The 24414-nt window shown below is 40.8% G+C and overlaps 1 protein-coding gene across 4 annotated transcripts in view; it reads right to left on the bottom strand.

Moving 5' to 3' along the window:
- The window catches only part of RGL1 (ral guanine nucleotide dissociation stimulator like 1), a 66319-nt gene that overhangs the window by 16360 nt on the left and 25545 nt on the right, over positions 1–24414 (bottom strand). For 3 of the 4 annotated variants that reach the window (XM_061452098.1, XM_061452100.1, XM_061452101.1), the window contains 5 exons: positions 17802–17879; positions 8499–8683; positions 5225–5349; positions 4297–4512; positions 541–644 (listed from right to left, as the gene is read on the bottom strand). In XM_061452098.1, the coding sequence (XP_061308082.1) occupies positions 541–644; positions 4297–4512; positions 5225–5349; positions 8499–8683; positions 17802–17879 (708 nt within the window). The remainder of the gene's footprint in view (positions 1–540; positions 645–4296; positions 4513–5224; positions 5350–8498; positions 8684–17801; positions 17880–24414) is intronic. The other variant, XM_061452099.1, reaches the window with a different exon arrangement.

Genomic DNA, 24414 nt, shown 5'->3' with positions numbered 1-24414 from the left:
GATTTCTGGTGTCTGTCTGGCATGCAGTAAATATGCCAGGTACTCCCAGGTACAAAGTATTGTCTTTAATACATGTTTGGATTTTGTTGTTTGGCGATATATTTAAGGACAGGTCTGGACCAGGAGAGGATTAGTGAGGGCTGTAGCAACCTGGACCTCCTCCAGCTTCATGGGAAAGAAGACAATAGAAAAGTATCATGGGGCTCTTTTGCCGACCATCTGAGAGCAGTGTGCAGGATCTGGTCAAGTAGCTGGTACCACAGTTTTTTGGAAGAGGTTTTGGAAGATCCAATAAGCCATAAAGGACAGAACAGACCCATTATCCCCAAGAGCAAGTTGTCCTCTCGATATGTAAGAGAGCTCACAGCAGTCAGACCCAAGAAACGGGGTCTGAGCCCCACAGGAGTGAAAAGTTCTAACAGAACAGATGTCCATAAAGGAGCAGAATAGGAAGGCTAAGAAGAACAAGATGAAAAGAAAGAACAATGAGCTTTTTGCCTTTGTTTGGGACTGGCCATAGGAGCAGAGCGAGAGGCTTACTTTGGAATGCATACCCAGGTCTTCTTCAGCCGATAGATGGAGTTGGACTGCAAAGCTGAAATGATGGCCCTTAAGGAGGAAAAATTCTTCAGGATCCTACATTCCTGTGAAAGAAGCCATTAGAAACATGGGAGCATTAAATGTCAGCATTACAAATACATTTATGCTCTTCTGTTTGACTGGTGTCATGCTTGCTACACATTCTCACATCTAAGCAGGCAGCAGTGCAAATATTGAGCATCAAAAATATCACTCCCTCCTCCAGCCACAAAATACTTTCAGTCTTTGGCACTTTTATCGTGTTTTCCTCACTTGCATGTACTTGTGGTGACATCTTAGTGGTACAGCTTTCAGTTCTCCTAGTAACAATAAAAGGGGAACCCAGTCCATGAAGCAGAGCTAAAAAGCACAAATGTTACACCTCTTAGAAAGCTCTTTAGAGTTACCAATCCCTTTTACCCTTTAGGGGAAGAAGCAGGCTTTGCCTCTTCATATGTGGTATTTAGAATGTTACCCTCAATCATCCACCTGTCAATTATAAATAAAGACCTGCACAGGAATAGCCTGTTATTCAAGTACATACACAGCTAAAGAGAAAAACCTTTCCAGCCTCTCCAGAGTTGCGATCAAATGTCAGCCGAGAGGCTGGTTCATTGACAACTCTTATGCAGCTTCTCTGTGGCAAAAGCTTTGATGGAAAAGGATACTGAAAAGCTTAACTCTCAAAACCCCAGCAGATTCCTGGTAAAGCAGATCGAAGCAAGGAGAAGGGAGAAAGTCTGGCCTTGGACTTTTCAAGGCAATCTATTGGTGCCTTCCTGGCAATCTGCTGGTGACCCATGAACTAGAGCATGGGCACCAATGACTTAAGGAACTCTTGCAAATACAAGCTCTCACAAACACTGTGCATGCGCATTAAGCAGACAAAACACCTGCCAATTTGACTGTTGCATGTAGATGAGAATGTACTCAAACTACAATTCTTGCTTCTGCAAATTTTTATGGGGCTGATTATAACACAGATAATGCTGATTATGTAAAGGATCCTTATAGTGAAAATTGACATGATTTGTTTCCTTCATTGGACTGAACAAATGTAAAGCAACCTTAGCATAAACAAAAGTCAGACCTTACTGTATCAGCAACTCTGTTCATGAGTTGCATTTAGACTGACTGAACAATTAAGACACGTACATTTACTCTCATTTATTTACCTAAGGGAAAGAAAATAAAAAAGTATTTCTGCAACTTAGAAGGCCACATTTATAGTGTGGCTTAAGAAGACTGACTGGGCAGACAGCACTTGAGGTAGATATGCAGTTTGGCTAGATAAAGGCCAAGTTCAAGATCATGCGGTAGGACGCACAAGATCTGAAAGCTATTCTTGCATGGACTGGTGACAAAGAAGCCACATAACAGCTCTTCCTCAGAGACTGACACATTTAAGAATGAGATCCTTTTTTTATGTTCAACTTGAAATTCAGGCTGGAAAGAACATGAACAGGCACAAATTTTCAGCATTTCTTTTATTCCAAATACAACAGGAGTATGGACTGGAAGATTCAATTTGGAATCATCTTGACTTAACTGCCTGTTGCATAATTTAAAACACATTAAGAATTCAGTATTGGATTTTGTGTTCTCAGTAATTTAACTGATTGCAGACTAAACTTCGGCAAGTTTTCATATGTATAGAAGAAGTATTTTTAAGACTGGTTTGAATAACTGTTTCATGCTGTGTCCTTCACAAGAGCAATACCAGAAAGAATCCTGTGCAGAAGCAACTTTGATTTTAAAAAATGAAGCATAACAAGATCCTAATTATTTCAGTTATTTTTAAAGAAAATGTTGTGTGAGTGAGATTGGCTGCTTCTGCTCAGGAACCTTAGATCTGGCTAGACTGGAGAGGTCTGGAGGGCTGGCAGTTAGAGAAATTACTCAGTTTATCTTTAAACCAAGAAACTGGATCCAAAAGTCACTAACAGTAACAAATGTGGAACTCCATGCTGCTAAGTTACAGTTAGTTGTCAGCGTGTAACTGCACACTAATGAGTGGCTTATTTTCTAATTCAGGCTCCTAACTATTCAAAACACTCATTTGCATGCAAAAAGCAAGCAAGTTGCTTCAGAAGTGGACAGCTAAGTATAGATGTTATATATAACCAGCTATTCTACATATGCAGTTATTTTGTAGAGCATGCACATGCATTTTCATGTGCTTAGCTAAGACTGGCGTATTTCACTATGTGCATGAATTAAGTAAAGGGAGAAGTACTGAATCAGTAGAGGTGGAGAACGAAGTTCACCATCCACAGAACACATATGATGAGAGTGATGCCTCTCCTGGCTTCCCCAGGCCTCCCTGCTGCCCCATGATGAGCAGAAGGCTGCTTCGTACTCATCTGCCCAGGCTGTGGCCCAGGCCGCCCATAAAGCCTGCTTTAGCTATTATCATCTGCAGTTTAAAGATCTGCACACAGAAAAACAGAATCAAACTTCATAATCCATTCACATGGCTTATAAAGCAGCCATCAGATGATAACATAAGTTGGTGTAAGTGCCAAAAGAGGTGAAAGTCTATTTCCTCATACCAGTTTCCTCAACCATGCAGTCGCCAGAGCTTAGGTGCCAGGACTAACAATACTGCCCCTCTGGAAGCATAGAAGTGCATTGTCAAGGTTGGAAAACCTCTATTTGCCTTGAGCTTTTTATGACTGCTTATTTTGTATATCTCGGAAAGAATCCATGTGATTCTTAAAATAAAAGTCAATATGTATTCATATAAAAGTGCTTTAAATGTTCTCTTCAAAAAGAGAGATCGAGCTTACTGCCAGCTTCCCAGTGCTCTGAGGGGAGTTAAAAACATTACAGTAAGATATTAAAGACAAAATCTAAGCAAACCAGAGTTATGTAGAAAAGGGCACACAAAACCCTTTCACGCAAAGATTAACAAACATGCAGTCTGCTACAGGATCCTCCTAGATACTATATTAAGGCAGAGAGAGGACAGGGAAGTGATTGGAGACAGCCAAAATGGCTTCATCAAGCACAAGTCCTGCCTGAACAATCTAGTGGCCTTCAGTGGACAAGGGAAGAGCTACTGATGTCATCTGGACTTCTGTAAGGCCTCTGACATGGCCCCCCACATATATCTGATGTATCTCCCACCATGTCTGATTTCAGCCCACGTGGTGTTCAGATGCAGGAGAGGGAGCATGATGCTCATTGACCAACCATGAATGGCCAGACGCGGATAAGCGCAAAGCTTATTCCGAATCCGGCTACTGCCTGCACCACTGCCAGTCCTACTCCATTCTTGTTAAACTTTCTTCTGAAAGCAAGTCTAACCTTTGGATGATACCAACCATCCCTTAATTGCTTTCACTGATACGAGCAGTATTTTCTTCCTAGGGAAGTGAACTGGTTGAATTCATACTTATCTTACCATAAATGTTACATTATCAAGTACATGGCACTTCCCATCTGCAAGACACAGTATCTGACACCCTTCAAGTAGCACTCCCAACATTGTCAAGATACAAGCAACAGCCCTCTTCCCAGGATGGGGAAGGAACTAAGGAGAGAAGGGCAATACTTCATCTGCTATTACAAAGAAAGTCAGTCAAAACCATAAAGAATCAGAGCCAAGATGTTCACTGGCCTGGGGCCAATGCATACAACCTTCTTCTCCCCTTCCAACTGCCTCAATCCAAGGCACCCAGCACAAGATTAAACAGTCTAGAACAAATGCCTTACATGTGCAATACGAATCCACTTCTCCATGATCTTGGCTCTTTGCTGTGTTTTGAGTTCCTTGCTATTCAGGATAGTGCTGACAACACAGTTGGTAACTGCGTTGAACTGAGAGATAGTAGCTCTGATGGTAGGTGCCACGTGCTTGTTTTCTTCCTTATCCCTTTGAGACCAGATGCATCCCAAGCAGTGGTGGGGCACAACTTTCTTGAAGAGTTCCTAGAGTGAAACAGAGGTGCCTAAGCCAGCATGATTCTCAAAGATCTCTGCTGTCCACAAGAAGAAATGCGTGTTTACAGTACATATTGGATATAAATATAATATGGTAATAAAGGGTAAATAGTTGTTTTCACTTAGTTTAAAATACATACTTTGGCATATTCTTTATAGGCTTGATGCCCTAACTTGTCAGCTAAATAGTCCGGGGAAAAGAAGAGACACCTTTATATCGGTTGCACAACCAAAGGGGAAATTTTTTTACAAGATGATAATTTGAAGGAGTTTGATACAGACAAACCAAATCAGAGCACTACAATTGAGAGTACCTATACATCTTCAGGCCAGGCAGCAATATAGCCAAAATGTGCTATTTCTCAGGTGCCAAATATTAAACTTTGCAAAAAAGGCTGTACAGTGTAATTTCACACTTAAAAAAACCTAAAACACCAAAAACAGCCAACAACAAAAACAGCAACAAAACCAAACAAAACAACAACAACAAAAACCCAAAGGACTAAAGGAAAGAGCTCAATGAAGAAAGCAAGTTTGGATAACCAAGCAGAGGTGTGTTCTGTGTCCCAACAACAGACCTGTTCTGGAACACTATTCTTACATTGATGCAAAACTTAAAAATAAATAAATAAATAAACAAAATTTAGAAGCCCAGCCCTATTTCCACCAGCATTTCAAGTAGTACGTATGCTCTACATACTGCATCCATGTATGTCAACTGTTCTGCCACAAGGTACTCTTGGAAAGAAGAGAATTCTTCTGGACTGCAGATCTCCAGCTGTTCCTCATCACACTGGTTACTGGAGGAAGTGTTATGGAACTCATCTGTCCAGGACGGAAAACATGACTTGGTAAATTTATACAGCAAACAGTGAATTAAAGCAGGTGTTTGTTTAAGACATCACTGCACATATTATAGCAGAACACTCCAGCCTGATGCAAATGCAACACTGTGCTGCATAGTTTAGTGAGAAAGATGATGACCCTAAGATTGAACTGGCAAAGAAAAGCTGGAAGATAAAGAAACAGTTAGAAAGAATTCAGATATTTAGAGTCTCTTAGCAGAGAAGTGGCTTTTCCCATTTGTTAAACATTCCTCCAAAAGAAAAAACTTCATCACCACCACCCCAATTCCTTATTAACATTGCAGAATTTTGTTAATCTACTTTTCAATATTTATGTCTTATAATCTAAAAAAAAAAATAAATAATCAAACTGTAAATGGATGAGTATGCAATTATATCCCCAAAATATTGCACTAAGAATGCTCTTATATCCAGATTTCATCTCCCATGTGTGGAAATAAAAGGAGATTGGACAAGGCCTTGGGTGATATGGTTTAGTGTGAGGTGTCCCTCCCCATGGCAGGGGGGTTGGAACTTTAAGATCTTAAGGTCCTTTCCAACCCTAACTATTCTATTCTATGATTCTATGAGATACCAGATTTCTTAGAGCCACTTGTGGCTACATGGACTACATTGAAGAGAGTTCATTTCAGCATCCCTCACCTTCCCTCTCCAGGCATTTTTCCCAGAAAAAGGGAGCACAGTGAGCACCTACAAATATTCTGCTGAATGCTGCTTCTAAATTTGCACTGGGCAGGAGTGAAGAGGTGGGAGAGGAGAGCTGTCCTCACTGAGGTACTTGATCCAGTGCAGAAGGGAAGGAATTTCACATATTTTTCCCAAATCTCTTTTTGGCTCCCACAGGTTGAGAACAAAGCCACATTAAACACAAAGAAATGTGCCCTTGTTTCCCATGGTAGGGGAGGAAGTCAAACAGAAAATCCCTAAAAATAAATCCTCTTCCTCATCTCTTTTACCGTAAGGTGACAGTAACTCCATAAGAAGGGAGGGGAAAAAAAATGGACTGGTTGAAGACTATCGACAAAGGTACTGAGTTTACTGCTAGTGAGATTTCATTAAACAAAACCAACAGTGCATTTCAGAGTATTTTATGCAATACTTTATACCCAGTTTAAGCAGAATAGACATCAAACCAGCAAAAGCAGATGATGTGATACTTCATCACTGTTTTTCAAAATACTTTGCTTTTCTTTCCTCCCTTAAGTAACAACAAAACCTAATTGTGAATGTAAATTGCTACAGTTTTGATGTAACAACTTATAACTACAGGCTGTATCCAGATTTCCACCTGCACATTGTAATTGCACCACTCATTGACAGAGCTAAATGCAATAAAGGGAGACCTCTGTTTCAGCATTATTTTTCTGTGGCTGTTTCATAACATTATGCATAATTAAATGGACTTCTAGTGAACCATTACAAGAGTCACACTTTTTTCTCTCTTTTTTGCTATGTGACTCCTCATTTTCCTTTCAGCTCTTGAAATTCAACTGAAAATCTGCATCACTGAGTTGCAACCCTATTCAAAGCCTCACAGTGCCCTTAAAACCAGGTCCTGGAGTGCAACACAAGACTTCCCTTTTCTTTTTTCATGCCTCTTCCTCCTTTCTCTCTCACTCATTCTTCATGGCTGTGTAACCAGTCTTTTCCCTACTCTCCCAGAAGCTGGAATTCTCTTCTACTCAAGTATCTCATCATCTTCAAATAGCTCTGATCTATTTAGCCCTCTCAAAGCCCAGTGGCCCGCTTGACTTCACTGACAGCAGTCATGCACCCTTTCTGAATTTGCAGTCTCTGGCTCACCTAGCTTTGTATTGCCCAAGCTGGAAGAATAGATGGCAGCACTGAATGGAGGTCTGATGGCACAAATCAAACTGCAGGGTCAGGACCCAAATTTGTAAATTCATAGCATAATTTGAATGCTTTAGAGGAAACAAATGCAGAAGTAGGGATGCTGGGAACTTCTGATTGCTTGGAACAACAGAGGAACCCAAATACAGTTCTTGTAAGCTTTCTTTGACATGAGGGAACCAAACCCAGGAAAGGACATCAATAGGCACACATTAGCAATCCTGTTCACTTATGTGCTTTCAAGACGGAAAAAGCCTGGGCTCTGTATAGCACTCCTTTTTATGTACATTTTAATGACTGAATTAATTTGACATTTCACAGTAGTATGCATTCACATGGTATTTCTGGAACATCCGGCAGACATGATTTTTACGGGATGAAATATTTATTTTCCTGTCATTCCCTTTATGCTTTATGACATGAATTATTCCCCTCTACCAAAGCTGGAAGTTGATTCTAGTTCTCATTCACGCACTACGTGAGCTTCTATGACTCCTCAGCTTACGTCACAGGAAGCTTTCTGACCAGGATAAGGGTATATGTCAGGCTTGTTGCCTGCATACATGTGTTACTACAGTTCACTCTTCTTTCAGTAGATTCTGACCCCCAATAACGTAAGGTTTTCCTCTGTCCTTGGATACCAGCCACTCAAATAGGAAAAAACAGCCACAGACACTTCCTTTGACATGACGGTAACTAGGAAGAAAAGCTTCATGACAACAAGGTTTGTGACTCAAGCCGTATTTTGTCACAGCTCTATATTTTGCTTTTTGTTGATTTGGGCTTTTCCTGGGGGTGCTGGGGGGGGGGGGGGTGTGCATTGAAATCAGAAGACCAGCCAAAAAGCAGCTGTGTGTTTTATCTCAATGACATGGGAAGTGCACTGACAATTAACCATTTAGCTGCTGCAGCAGTCTCAGATCTCTGGCTCAATATTAGAGAAGTGCTGGATTTCCCAATATACCCCAGAATAAACAGGCATAGGCACCTACGCAATACAAGTGTCATCCTGCACAGAACCTGCAGAGTCAGACAGAGAGGGTTTTTTTGTTGTGTTTTTTTGTTGTTGTTGTGCTTTTTGGTTGGTTGGTTGGTTGGTTGTTTTTTGTTTGGTTTTGTTTGGTTTTGTTTTACTTTTAAGAGAAAGGTCACTGGTGCACCTCACAACATTGTCAATTAGCATGAGAGTTGATGAAATGTACTCCACCTAAATCCCTGTGATACCTTACACTCTGAGAGAAGGGAAAGGTAACTTACTGTCATTTTCCATTTCTTGGTTCTGGAACTGCTCCAAGAGGTTCTGTGCCCTTCTCTCTGGGTCAGAGCCAGATATATTCTTCTTTAGGTAATCCAGCAGCTTCAGCAGACATGGGTAGTTGGGCGGCTCTCTGAAATCCTCAGAGCACTGATTGAGCCAGGCTCGTAAGATTGATGCTGTTGCACTAAGAGCAAAAACACAGAGAACTGGTTCTATACAGCATGTATTGATGCAATCATACGCATCTGTAATTAGTATAACAATAAAAACTGTAAGACTTTCATATTCTACGTGAAGGCAGAATGAAGACCTTCTAAGTACCGAACTGAATCTGTTGTTTTTATGCATGGAATCTTATTAAGATATCACCCAGATTTTCCCAGGGACTTGAGGGAAGTTGCTCCTGATTTACACCCATACAAGTGGATCCAGTTACAGCCACAAATGAATGCAGAATCAAATCCACTTAAGATATATTGACACCCTTCAATTAAATTCAGGATATCAAATAATGGTAGATAAAGCAATTGAAAGAAGAGGAGAGGGAGAGGACAGGGAGAGGAGAGGGAGAAGACAGGCAGAGAACAGGGAGAGAACAGGGAGAGAAGCAGACACTCTGAGATTGCTTCATCTGTAAAGATATAACCCTAATCCTGACATGTGCAGCACGGGTTGCACTGTGCTGCCAGTACCCAATATCAAGCTTGAAGCACCAAGAAGCTGAACCCAGAAGGCAGACTGGTCTTGCTAACCTTAGGGTGAAATGCGGCAGAAGCTTTATTTTATCTTTAGCCCCAAGACAAGAAGGGGCTGTCAGATTATATCATGCAAAAGGGTATCTGACAGTGCAGAAAAAGGATGCTTAGGGAGTTACAAGAGTGCTGGATTTCATCCAGGAAAGTTATCCCAGACCTTCTTAGAGACACATGCAGCTAAAAAGTCACCAATGGCAGAAGCTAAAATGTCACCAATGGCAGAAAACTGCCCATGGACATTCTATAGACTAAGTGGAATGAGGGGAAACCAGAGCTGGTGAATCAACATCGTCTCCACCCTGCCTGAAACAGAGGGAAGTGATTTGTTTATCTACTTTTCCTGGTTTATGTAGGTTTTAATCCACTCCCACCTATTAGATTGGTTCTTAGATACTGCACAAATGTAAGCTTATGGGAATTTATTTAAAGCCTATCTTTTCAGGGATTTTTCATTGTTTCAACTTGATTTTGTAAGAAAGTAAGACTTACAATTTATGCTATGGTTTTCCAGAACTAACTTAAAGTTTTGTTGACAAATTTCAACTAAGTGTGGAAAAACCTGAAAGAACTCTGGAAAAATAACCTGATTTCTTCAAGTTTTAAGAAAATTGAAGCCTGGCTAAAAAAACATTAGGAACTTATTTTTTCTGCTGCAGAAAAGGCTGTGAGATCTTTGGTTCTTCATAGCAATGTGCAGGTAACCCAGTGTGCATATTTTTAGCACACCAATCAGCACTGGCCACAGCACAATTAGAGGCTAGGAAGACACAGAAGGCATATCAAGAAACACTTTAAAGAGGATTTTGTTTACCTGAGCTGACAAAGAGATAAGGGAAAAGGACTTTTGTGTGCAGTCACATAACATGACACGCTGGCCACGGCCACTGTTTCATGCTAACCTACTGTGGTGTTCAGAGTAGGACATAATGTGAGAGGGGAAAAAAACCCTTGTTCCAGAAGAGAAGGCACAATAAACATCTAAAGTCCCTGAGAAAAGGAAGTTCTGAAGATTTCCTCTTTGACACTGAAACCATCTCAGTATTTCAAATCTCTTCCAGCCAGTAGTCGCAAATGCTGTGGCAGGCACAAGACGTGTTGCTACAAAACACAGTTTTCCTTCTATAAAGAAGCAGATTTCATGAGCTCTACTGCCATCAGAAAAACAGCCGAGATGAGCAAGTGACAACAGCCCTAGTTTGCAGCAGGCTCTCTTTCTGCAAATGCTTTCTGTTCTGCTGTGTAGCTAGCTGTGAGAGCTAAGCCCTCCAATGAACATATTTTTCACATCTACAGAAACCTTCCCTGATACCTATTCCAGTACCCCCATTTCCAAGACCCTCATGCAATAACAGTATTCCATACATTCAATGATATTACAAGAAGAAGAAACAGGCTATGCTGTCAGTAAAAACCACTAAACACGAGTGTCCAGTTAAAGACACCAGTGTGTCAGCTCAAAGAGCACCTGTGCTCATGAGAATCAGGCACTTGGCTTTTGAAGTTCAAATTCTAAAAAATACACATGTAGTGGTTCTGGGTCTATTGTGTTAATAGCTGCAAAATGGAAAGGGAGAAGCAAGACAGGGGGACTTCTCTTTCCTCAATTTATGAGATCACGAAGAGAGTTCAAATATGAACATAGATTTTACATGTAGACAATGAGGATCCCAAAAGCCAACCCAGAAAGCTCTCGTATCAGAGTTGCATACTAATACTGGCATGTTTGTACTGCAAGTAGGGAAACCACAGCAATATCTGGTTAACTCAGCTGCTCAATGTCATTCAAAATAAACTAATAGCTAAGAAAGAGTTAAAATAAGTTTCTCCCACTCTCCTTGTCTCACCTTAACCATATTAGTTTTTTCCTCAAAACTCGATTAACTTTTAATCCCATAGAGATGTCATTTTACAAGTCCTATCCATTTTAGTCTGTTCTTTGTCCATTTCTGTCCCTAATATTGTAGCAACCTTGAATTTCTAATGAGACTATTTGGAAATCTGTCAGTAAAACTGTTTGGGTAGGCTTGCTGACAGGAGAAACTGGAATTACAGTTTCAGTGCTACAAAAAGTATTTACAACTAAAAATTAACATGGAAACATGTTCCAGATTTCAGGTTTCACTGCAAATATGAAACAGATTGTGGAAGTTGTAATACTCTTTCCACATTTGAAAACCATTTTGGACTGAATTTTCACACCTTTGCTCAGGCAAGCTAATACCATAAATGCAACAAGTATGTGTTCCACAGTTTAAGCCAGAGGTGGCCAAACTTTTTATCTGGAGCTTCAAGACCATTTTACTCAGTCAGGACAGGTGTCACACAACAGCCAGTGCTCCATGACTGCCACAGCAAAGCCAACAGTGTTCCACATCCCAAGGTACAAGAAAGGCCACAACAGACATGTTCACATCAGTGCTCCTAAGCTCTCGCTCCACCCTCCTCTAATATTTTTAATCCACTCTAGTCCCACACATACCCTGAATGCTGTGTTACAGCAATACTTACACAAACACTACTGTCCTATGCCTACAGTATTTTCATTTCTCTTCCACCACAGGCAGAACACTGTGCCTCGCTGCATGACCTAATTGAATACTTACTCCTGCTCTTATGCCCCTTTTCCCCACCCATATCATAAGCTCACCATCATCCCTACTGGCTCCACCACCAAAAACTAGGCTCTATATTCTTTTCTTAGGAGCATTTACCAGTTCAGAAATGATTTGCAAGGAGCCTCTCCCCAGGATAAGATCTTTTATTAATATTGTTCACGTGCTGTTTATACTAAGCTCAGTTTCCACAGGCTTGGTTGATGGCCACTTTCATAAGCTGAAGGACAAATAGAGTTCAAGACAGACCCAGTTTCCCAGAGCAGGGTGAACAGTTCACAACTGTTACAGACACTGATTTTTGCCAGCAAAATCATTTCATTCAAGAGGGGAAATAGGAAAGAGAAAAAAATTACACTGTGCCCTACTGAATTCCTATCGCCTGATTGTTTAATTTGTGTGTCAGGGAGGTAAGATTTCTGAAAACAGGCTAGAGAATTGCTCATATCTTGCAGTAGTAGCTTTACATTTGCTGCCCTTGAGAAGAAACTCCCTGTACTTGATAGACCCAGAGACAGATACAAACAGAAGCCTTCCAAGATCTCAGACAGGAAAGAAACATCACAGAATACATTTTTCATGGGTTGATTATGAGCTATAAAGTTTTCCTTTCCTTCAGAAGAAGAACAGAAGAGAGATTTGACAATTAAGAAGGATAAGGCCAACCTCAGTTGCAAAGAGAGATTAAATGACTAGTTTCTTATTGAATTAGACAGGAACATGTACAAAACTACCTGTAATTTGCCAAATGCATACTTAAGACCATCAATGGAATAATCTTTAGACAGCTCTTCCTGCTCCTCCACTGTCCATGCAACAATTTTCAGGCTAGCTCACACAGACTAAATTAAGCCAGCTGTATTTTCTAAGTTTTGCTCATTAAATAACAACATGGGCAGTTAAACTTCAGCTTTGAAACAGGGGTAAAATGTATGTAAAGTGCAAGCAACAGTTGTTGTAAGGGTAGCTTCTTACGCCCAGTCCATCTATAAATAACATGCTGATGACCTCCAGCAAATGATCTGCTCTTTTTTTGATTTGGGAAGAACTGGCTGAATAGTATGTGGGGCAGGGGAGGTAGGGGTGGGCATTTGCTGGGACACACATAAAGTGTCTAAGGGAACAGGTTGGCCGGTTGTTCTGTGTTTTGAAATGGCAATCATTATTTTTCTTTGCTGTTCTAATTGTTCTTTTTTTGCTTAGTTCTTATTGTTTTCATAACTCTTCCACTCTTCCATTGCTTAGACTGCCCTGTGTTTGACTCCACTTCTCATGTAACCACACTGGTTTCTTCTGTTGTTTTAGCTTAATTGGTTTTACTGGAATGAATGCTGACTGTTGCTCTCCCAAATGCATCTTAACTGCTTTCCACCATGAATTGCCCAGGCATCAGAAACTTCCAGCCAATTTTCTTCCATTTGTCTCACATTCCTTTGGTGTCTGTTCTCCTGGAGTACAATGCCCAGGAGCAGTTTTATTTCTGCAGGACTGTAACAGTTTTCCAGTCTTGTTTTCCAGCATGATCATTAATGTTAGTAGGAAACAAAATACAAGTTCTCTTTCAGGAAGATCAAAAATGCTCAAGAAACCATAGGACAATGTTTTTTATCACTATGAGAAACTCCAAATGCTGCAGTATTACACTGAAAGTTTTGGTGTTTGCTGGTTTAATGCAGAAGAGGAGAGGTAAACATGCAAGACCTGCCATGTGGTAACTGAAGAGTTCCTTAATTTTATTTGAACTGGTTTACCCAATTGCTGTGGAATGAAACAGGGAGATTTCAGCTCAGGTTTGAGTTGCTTTGTCTGCGGTTTTCAATTGTGCCACATTCCAAGTTTTAGTAACAAATAAATTCCACATTTTGATAATAAAGCAGATGTAACTAGGAGCTGACATTCAAGGCAACAAAAAAGCCTCCAAGTATTTTGATTCATTTCTGTGGCCTGTCATTCATCTGGGGGAGAGTACCAACAACCTACCCCAAATTAGCAAACAAAGCCAGTAGCAGAAGGAAATCACAACCTTATGCTCCTTGAGGAGGCTTGAAAGGACTTTTACTGTTACTCAAGCTCATTTAGGATTTAAAAGTCCCTGAATTCAGCCATGGCAGTGCTTGGGAGTGCAGAAGAGAAGGATTTGAGGGCTTAAAGCTCTTTAACTTTTTGTACTAAGCAAACTAGTTTTTCTTCTCATTCAGCTTGTCCAACTCCAGCAAGAATCCTCTCTTTTACAGCGCTGTAAGTGTACGGCAAGTATAAAACATACACAGGGAAAAAAAAAAAAAAAAAATCCCCGTTTGAAACTTCATACTGCAACCAGGAGACCAGTTTTCCAGTTCTACCACCTTCTCTTTAGCACCCGTGAGAAATATAACCTAAATTGGGACTTATCTTTCTTTGGCTTCATCAGGAGAGATATAAATGAACAGATCAGAACATGTCTCACTGTTTACAGCACAGCATTTCCTTTTCATTGCCTTTGCCCTGGCTGTGGAGTCTCTCACTAGCTACAAACACAAGAGTTGTTTCTATGTACAGGGAGAGATGGCACACTTTCCCACTCCCCATTATATTTACCAACATGCCTAAAGAGTATTTTTAAAGAAAATGTACAAATGTTAGACCTCTAGAAAGCAAGCAAACAAACAAAAAATCATGGTCCAAGTCCACGGACCAATATGACAACACTGCTTCTTGAAAAACCTCTCCCACAGACAATCTCAGGTTCATGCTATTGTATTTTCGTATGAGGTCTCCAAGTAACTAGGTTCAGTCAACATTCAACTAGTCTTCCCTGAGTGCAAACATTGCAAGCAAGCCTGGCCTGCCAGGCTGAACATCCTTCTGTGTACACTGAACAGGAATGAATCACTTCTGGGAACTTCCCTTACAGAAATCTTTAAAACTCTTGGCAACAAGCTTAGCACCTTTTATCCATGAAGTATGATGTGCTGCATCAGCTCTACAGGTCTTGCAAGCCTGGCAAATCATCTCTGTGACATGGCCTCAGCAAGCATTGTTTCAGACCCTCACATTACCCAGAGGCATCTCGGTATCCAGTGAAGCTACTGACTTCCGAAAGGTAAAAGCAGTTACAATATTTTGTACTTTGAAGGTTTTATGGTCCTTTCTCTGTCCTCAACCAGCTCCAGCCATGTCTTTAATGCCTACCTTCTGGGAAACAAGTGTTCTGTTCCTTTAATATACCACCTCGCTACATTAATGGAGTCTGTGCTTTGGGTACAGTTGTCTGCCAGCAGTGGATTGCCCAGAGATTAAAATTAACACCATCTTTCAGTAGAGTGGGGAAAATAGGGCAGAAGATATTCCACACATCATTCTGCATAGACAGCTCAACCTTTAAACAGGGAGTTAAAAGTTAACTGAGGAACTCTCCTGCTCTGAATAGAGATCACAGTGATCAGGTCATATCATGTAAAGCATTGTTTCTTACTGTCTTGTAGGCAGTATACACAACCATTTCAGAAGGACTGAAATCCCCAAACAGCATTAGTTGCCTGGCTTACTGATCCCCTTCCCAGAATACGTAAAGGTGCTTGAGATCTCTTGGATGCAACTACCTCTTTGAAGTTTCCGGTACCTCCTGTCTGGTAAGGTGTGTAGAGTCTTCACATCAAACACGAGCAAGAGAAAGTATTTCTTTTGGCACTCATTTCTTTCCTTATTTGCTTTTTGTCAGGTGACAAGTACCAAACCAGACATCTGAGCTATACAGCCTCACTTAAAAACAAAACCATAACTGAATCATAGCACAAATTCTTTACAGTTCATGTAATGTGTACTATCATATGGACCTCTCTAATTCTTAATGCTGGTAACTTTTGTGTTTAACGTATGTATGGTTTTATTCTGAATTGTCATGCCTTCCTGTGTTCCATAAACTCATATTTCTCAAAGTCAATGGAAGTCTAAGCTAAGAAAACACGTAGTAAACACAGAGAACTCCGAAGGCAATGATGACCTAAGACAAAGAGGCAACTCCGTCACACCTCGACAAAAAAAATGCAGAACTGAGAAACAGCACCAGGCAATCTTGTTTATATAATGCAAGGAAGAGCAAAAAGAAGTGCTTACAGGAGGAGAGAGAGGGTCAGGTTACTCACTCCTTACTACTCTTTGTCAGACAACTAAGAGAGGCAAGGCATCACATTTCTGGAAACACAGACATCTGACTGGAATTCCACCTTTTCTGGGTTTTATTCTTCTCTTACTTACAACCACAAACTTTCTGACTGACTGAAAGCAGTAAGAACTGTGGAAAGCAAGCTACTGAACATGGGAAGCTAAGCTGGGTCCTGATAACTGAGGAAAAAAAAAAGAAGAAAAGCAAAGCCATGCATGGCAGGGAGATTTTTAAGCTCAGAGATCTTTTGGGGGTGTTCTGAGCCTACTCATAACTCTAAGGTCCAAACTGTGTGTATTTGTAAAATTACAAAATTACAGTTCCTTTCTTTAAGCTGTGTATTACTGAATGCAGTTTTAAAGAAAAGGACAATAACAATAAAAATCCCAAAAGACATTTTAGATTATAGTTAATTAAACCTGATCCCTGACAAAAAATACCTTTCTTTTTTTGGCCACCCCAGAGGCCCAAAACTGACAGGAATGACGTATAAGTAAACAGAAGAAAATCCCCTTGGCAGAACGGATCCTTAGAAGGCACAATTTCAAACACAGCTGAAATGATGTTGGGTCAGTAACAACTATATGTCACTGCAACAAGTGGGAGAAGTAACTGCTGGCTTGGACCCCGAATTCGGAAACATCAGGGTAGGTTGATAGCTCCCACAAGTCTCTCAAATGAGGCTGTGCCATAAGTGTCCTCAAGCCCTAGTGTAGGACTTGCAGGTTCTGAGCTACATGAGCACGAGGTAGAACACTAATTAATGAAAAAAACAAAACAAAAACTTGCATCAGGCATTTTTTGTTTCAAAATTCATCACAAATCTGTACTACAAGTACAGGAAGCACAGAGAACTTCAATACAGAAAGTAGTAATCTGTGGGCTTACAGTATACCACATACAACATGATATTCCTCTCATACATACCCTAAGATTTTGTAAAAACCCATCTCTTCTTTAAAAAGGATATTTGAGGAGCCATAAATCCTCTTCCTACAGTTGTTTTTAACTTCTGTAGCAGTTTTCTTTTTTGTGTCAAACCAGTGGAAATGCTTTAAATTGCATCCCTATTTCTAATGCCCCAAATGGATTTTTAAAGCATCTGAACTGTCATAACAGGAGTCTGATAAATGCAGATCTCTAGCTACAGACCACAGGCTTCCCCATGCGATATTTTTCTCTGAGGAATACAGAGTTAATGGCAAGAAAGAACATAGCTTTCTTGCTTTTTCCTCTTATTTCTCCGAGTCATATAATACTAAGAGCAAAATTGTGTCATGTTTCTGTTCTACGAGAAAAGATGGTAAACACAATTATATTGGAATTATCCCAGACAAGACAAAACATGAACTACTTGAACTACATGTTTCACAACAGGACTACAAAGCCAACCTCTTTTCCAGATACCATTAATCTCTGTAAGACAAAAGTAGCCAGAGCAACTGAGAGCAATGGAAATTTTTAAGGCAAGAAAGAGTTTCACATTTATACAGGATCTGTTAAAGCACATACACCTGACAACTTCATTGTTGAGCTTTCTATAAATGAGTAGTTGAGTAACAGGTATCAGATTCAGACATGAAAGGCATGAGGGCCAAAGGATCAAAAGATCTCTGGGTTATAATATTGGATATGTTTTGAGACAACTGATATTTGGCCTTTACACAAGCTTGTTTAAGCAAGCAAACAGTGCTGAGAATTTTCAAAGGAAACAAATGTTATGCTGCCCACATCCTCCTCCAATATCAAATCCCAATTAGAGCTCACTGTGCAGGGCAAAACTACACTTACATCCTGACAACTGCTTTGGATTCAGAGGAATTCTTGTTTCCAACTTCTTCAAAGCTTGGGGTCTCCAGGGATCCATATCTGAAAAAATGAGATGGGTGTTTAGAGGAACCTCTACTGCACCAAAGCAAAATCTCAAATAGCATAATTCATATACAATTATCATAAATGCTAAAAAGCTTTTCTAGCTCAAACTACAAATATAGAATCCAACAGTTGGGCAAAAGTAAGGAGCTTGAAGATTATTTCAGTTTGGAGGGGGGAAAAAAAGTAATCTTAGAGAGACAGCCAGCGTCTTTCAAACTAATTTGTTAATTTAGAGAAAGCAGCCTGCAGACATGAGGAATCAACCAAAACAGTTTCTTTGCTCAGAGCTCCAAGACCCTTTCTGCTTTTTTTTCACTGCATTTTTTCCCAGAGCAATACTCCAGTGTGCAGTGAGGCTGTAACACAACCACCTTCTCCAACACAGTTTCTGTTTCTCTAGTATTTGTCATTCCTTCTAGGTGGCAGGTGCCCACTTGTGCCAAAACTACTGATACAGTTGTTATGAGTGGGAATGGCCCCTGGCACTGTGAAAATGCCAGTGGGAAGAGGAAACCATAGACTCAACTCCAACAGCACGAAGCAAAATCTCTTACCTCATAGGAAGCGCATGTGCCTTGAAAGCAGTATTATGTATTTCATTTTCAATGGGAGTGCCCATTGTTTCAGATATACAGCTCCATAAATAATTTCATGATTCCTTAGAAGCAGCTTTAATGAAGGTGGACAATTACACATAGAAGAGATTAAGGCAAGCTGAATTTACACATTCTATGCTCAACTAACTGCGTCAGGCACCTGCAATTAATCTGAATAGGCAGGAGAACAAGTATTTGTCCTACAACATCCTAGTAACATCAGAGAGAGAAAACATAGTGGGCTGTCAGTTTCCGCCCTGAAGGTTCATGTGAGAACTGTAACAAATTCATCCAAAGTATTTCAAATGATAAAAATGTGGTAGTTTTATGCTCCTCTAGAATATCAGTCTAAAGTAAAGCTTCGTATGTAAGAATCCCAGATCTGTAGAGAAAGTCAACCAGTGTAACTGAATTCAAGCTCTCGCCACCAGATTTGCTGAACTGTAAAGAATAAGTTTTAGCACCACCATCCACCACCTTCATATTGATAATCTGCCCTACTATGGCTAACAATCTCAGAGCTCCACAATACTTCAAAATAAGAACATAGGTTTCAACAGTCTTATTACAAGGTCTTAATGTTGGACATATCCACTGCGATGGGGAAGCTGAGGCAGAGAAAGATCAAGGGTTTGCATATAAGAGTGCACTGTAAAGTAAACCCAAACTAATAAAGGCAAACAAGTCTGAAAGGCGCAACATAGCCACAGTCATGAGGATGTCAGCTTGGGCTTACTTAGCCTTGAGTACTATGCTAAAACCACTTGCATTATCTGAAACAGCTCATTTAAAACCAGATCTTGAATCTCCAACTACATTGTAGGTAGACATAACAAAAATTATTTGTTCCAATTGTTTTGGAAATCTCATCATTTTATCTGTTGAGGGGGGAAGTGTAACATGCACGAAAACTTGCAAACATATGCTTTGAAGTGCCCAAATTCTTCTCAGTCATCCTGAAACAATCCTACTGGTCCTGTAAGACAGCCCCTGTATGCGAGTAAGTTTTAAGGGCTTCTTAAAATGCATCCTTGGAAATTGATGTATGTACAGGATAACCCATTTTGCCACTGAGATTTCACAGAGCTAATCCAAACAACATCTGAAGAAAAATATGCTTAGCTAAACTGACAATAAAGTAAGAATCCACTTCTAAACATGCTGAATAACACCTCGACCCCTTGGTGGTCACAGTGGATCACAACAAGAGCATTCACAGAGGAACCACTGCTTGGTACAAGAACAGCTGTCAATCTTGTTCTGAAATTTTTTGGTGCATCAATAGCCTTCTGTGCTTTCTTCGACATTCTCCCAAGCAATTTCACACCCTGCCCATGCTCCTTTTACTGGGATCAGCACTACTGAAGCTGTAAAATCGAATAGATACCTGATTCTTGGCTATGCCAGAATTCACTGCTTAATCCTACCTGGCCTCTCCAGGCTGTCAGTTATATCCTAAAAGCTAATTTACTAGTATTTGCAATTCAAAGTGAATGCAATTAACAGATACTTTCTACTGCTTTACTGCAAGGATGCAATAAATCAGAGGGTTCCTAAGAACAATATTCCCAACACTTTGCTAAGATGCAGTGTAAAGCTTAACCTATTTTTTATTAGATTTAACTCCACTGGTTTCAGTATTTGCTCTTGCAGACCTGTAAGTTGTTCTGCTTTTCCAAATACTGTAACATGAGGTAACATACCTTACCAAGACAATACAAAAAGAGCATAAGGGGATTTTTAGAGAATTATGCTGACACCTCCCCTGTGAAGATCATCCAAGACAGAACTGAGACATGCTGCTGATATAATGTACATTACATGCTATGAAGGCTGCTCCGGTCCTGGTGCTAAAGGGCAAGGATTTCACTCTCCACTGCTGTCTGCTAGGTAAGATGACTAAAATAACTCTTAGCCAAGAGATAAAAGACATTTCCCCCCCTGCTGGGAGAAATATGCAAGGACAGCTTCAGCTTTTGAATAAAAATTAAATTTAAATTCCAAAATTTATTGCAATGACTCACAATATCACTGTCCTGGTTATGTATGAAATATAAAATACGTATTCGAAAAACTTTAGGCATTTACATTTAAATGCCACTAGAGAGATACATGCTGATTTTTATAATATAAATTCCTAACAGTAATAAAGGGCAGTCATTTTTCTGTGCAAAACTGGAGAAGTATATAATGCTTCATTATACTGCCAGATGTAAACCTCTGCCTATCTCTCATCGAAAGAGCTCTGCATGAACAACAGGTCATTAAATACAGATTAGGAGGAGTTAATGAAACATCTGATGTAAAGAACAGTGTTTCTGCAGACTTCAACTGCTCTGTTCTCACCAGGTCCTGGACAAAGAGCCATTCACTAGCCAGCCTTGTATGAATGCTTTGCATACAAAAAGAGACATGGGAAACAAAAGGATCCTGTAGTCCACAGCACTTTTCAGCCTTGCTTGGTGTTTGGAAAGTTATAGGCTACTCAAAAAGACTGACTAAGCAAATGGGACCAGGATGTAATGGGCAGTACTGAATATTTAAATACTAAAAAACAGTAGAAAGCACATCCCTGCATCTCTTTAAGAGGGAAGGGAAGAAGAGGGAGGAAAATACTTTTTGAATAGCTCAAAAATAATACGGAAAGGTTGTTCTTGTCAAAATCCCTAAAGCCCTAAATAAGGCTTGTAAGCATTGAAATAAACAACTTGGAGGTACAGATACTCAGCAAGAATCATGAGGTACTCTGAATTATACACACATAGAATAATGGAAATGAAATAACTTCTTCAGTTGACAAACCACCTGATATGCAACAGGGGAGAGATCAGATACTACAGCAACAGTGAGCCAAGTGCCATATAAAACACCTGTTCCAAAAAGTGTGACTCTGCTACCTAAGGACCCATTCCTTCAACGTTCCCTCTCTACCTTCATTTCCCCCTCCATTTACCCTCTATAGAGCCATTCTCCAAGCAAAAGGAATGAACCGTAAATGTAAAACTAACTTGCTTTTTTTTTGCTGTCATTATCCAGCTTTAGATCTCCCATTAAACAGTATCAACTCCCTCCTCTGTAAACTCCTTGAAATAGGGACTGGTTGCCACTTTATCTGCAACTGTGCCAAGTACAGCACAGCCTCACTTTTAAGTGTCATTGCACAGAACATGATTACTAGGACAAAATAAAAGACATAAGACAGGAATTTAGCCTGCTTCTGCTCTCAGCTGGACAACTAAACATCTTTGGCTTCCACTACACTTGTGAGTGGTTAATTCCACAGCACACCCAGTGGCACTGGTGCATCGTGCTGCACCCTCACTGCCAGGGGCAGGAAGAGCTGGCCTCCTTTGCCTCTCTTCAGGAACTTCCATTGAGAGTTTTCACATCAAAATGCCAACAAGATTTTTTTTTTTTAAATATCACTGCCCACTTCCACAAAACAAAGAGAAAATATCAGAACATACAGTGTTAAAGACCTGGCAGGTTTTCAAAGCTGTCTGCTGCATTTAGATGCCAAACTTCCATGAATACTAAAGGGATGCGGATGTCCAATTACTCTTAAATAGCTTTGAAAATACAAGTCATCCCCCTCATTTTTCAACATACCAGCTTACGCCCAAGATTTTGTTTAGGTTGACTTCTATGTTAAAAGAAAACCTTTATAGGCTGAATCTAGACAGAAGAATGAACAGAGGTTCAGTCTCAAATTTAATAAAAGCAAAACCTTCAAGCTTAATTTGAAGTCCGGGGGGAGGGGGAAGAAAATAAAGACAGAAAAAAACAATCAGCGTCCCCAAAACCAAATAGATTTATTCACAATCTCCAAGAAGCGTTAGAAGTTACTCAGAAATCATGCATTTCTGTGATAACTGTACCAGCATGGGCTGTGGGAGGTAAAAAACGCTGCAAGGACTAGCACTGCACAACTGTACGATCCTATTGTGAAAAAACCAAAGCCACGTGTGCTTGGCTTTGGGAGGACCTCCTCCCGCTTTCTGATGTCACGTGAAGAGGAGTTAAGGCAATGTAAGCAACGTGTGGTAGGACAGACTAAAGAGACACACGGGAAAAGAGAAAACTACCAACTACTCTGCAGCCATGCAGGAAATGAAGATTACAGCATGCAGCCCAGAAAGGCCATCTAGGAGCTACCTATGGCTGCAGAGCCTCACGCACTCACAGGACAGATTACAGCTTATTAACAGAGTAAGGCCCATGCCAGCAAATATGTTTTGCTCGTAAGATTTCACAAAACCTCACCGCAGCATGGGCTGACTTAACGAAAACAAACATGATTCTGCATTACTCAAACCTCTTAAAAGTTCACTTTTTCTGCCTTAACACTTCAGTTTCTCATAAGTACAGCATCTGCTTTTTTATTTGCCCCTATCACTCAGGGAAGATCATATCACCTTATTTAGACAGAATGTTTCCTGCATCAGATATAGTTAATCTCTTAATGCTTGCACTGCTTGGATACGATACTCTGCAGACAAAGCATCAAATGACCAACACATATCCCCACATAATTAGGGTACAATATATCCAGATTTCCCAGGACACATTTCCAAAGAGACCCAGGACTCTCACTGTCTAATCTAGATTTGCGTATCTCTAATACATACATTAGACAATACGGCAGCACTCACAGTAAGGGGTGTATCCACAGTAAATCCGAAATAAACTGAATGCACTGCACTTCAGGGCTACCCAGCTTCCACACATAAATTTTGGACGGAGTTTGTCACAGAATCATAAAATAGTTAGGCTTGAAAAGGACCTTAAGATCACGTGTTTCAGCCCCCCTGCCATGGGCAGGGACGCCCCACACTAAACCATCTCACCCAAGGCTCTGTCCAACTTGGCCTTGAACACCACCAGGGATGGAGCATTCACAACTTCCCTGGGCAACCCATTCCAGTGCCTCACCACCCTCACAGTAAAGAACTTCCTCCTTATATCCAATCTAAACTTCCCCTGTTTACATTTTAATCCATTACCCCTTGTCCTACCACTACAGTTCCTAGTGAAGAGTCCCTCTCCAGCATCCCTATAGGCCCCCTTCAGATACTGGAAGGCTGCTATGAGGTCTCCACGCAGCCTTCTCTTCTCCAGGCTGAACAGCCCCAACTTTCTCAGCCTGTCTTCATACGGGAGGTGCTCCCCAGCCCCCTGATCATCCTCGTGGCCCTCCTCTGGACTTGTTCCAACAGTTCCATGTCCTTTTTATGTTGAGGACACCAGAACTGCACACAATACTCCAAGTGACGTCTCATGAGAGCAGAGTAGAGGGGCAGGATCACCTTCTTCGACCTGCTGGTCACAATCCTTTTGATGCAGCCCAGGATACGGTTGGCTAGTAGGTAGCAGGTGATCCTTGAATATCATCCAACAGTCTTGGGCCTCCCCTGCCCTCTAGGGCTATATCCCATGGAACATTACTAAGCAGGTTCCTGAAGAGGCCAAAGTCTGCTCTCTTGAAGTCCAGGGCAGTGAGCACACTGCGTGCCCTTTCTCACTGTCCTGATGATCTCAAACTTGACCACTTCATGATCGCTACAGCCAAGGCAGCCCTGGTGCATCATATTCCCAACCAGACCCTCCCTGTTGGTGAGCATGAGGTCAAGCATGGCACCTCTCCTTGTCGGCTCCTCTATTACTTGCGGAAGGAAGCTGTCTTCCACACAATCAAGGAACCTCCTGGACTACTTGTGCCGGGCCGTACTGTCCCTCCAAAAGACATCAGGATGGTTGGAATCCCCCATGAGGACAAGGGCCTGCAAGCGTGAGGCTGTTCCAATCTGTCTATAGAGTGCTTCATTCACAGAGTCCTCCTGATTAGGCAGTCTGTAACAGATCCCCACAGTGATGGCCCCCATTGCTGTTCTCCCTTTGACCCTGACCCACAGACTCTGTTGACTGATCACCTG

Source organism: Pezoporus flaviventris, unplaced genomic scaffold (genome assembly GCF_033815535.1).
Source record: "Pezoporus flaviventris isolate CSIRO_AGI_PZ_B2104156 unplaced genomic scaffold, CSIRO_AGI_Pfla_v1 ptg000013l, whole genome shotgun sequence".
In the NCBI taxonomy this organism is placed as follows: domain Eukaryota; kingdom Metazoa; phylum Chordata; class Aves; order Psittaciformes; family Psittacidae; genus Pezoporus; species Pezoporus flaviventris.
The sequence above is the reverse complement of the archived record's forward strand: the minus strand, read 5'-3'. Positions and strand labels throughout refer to the sequence as shown.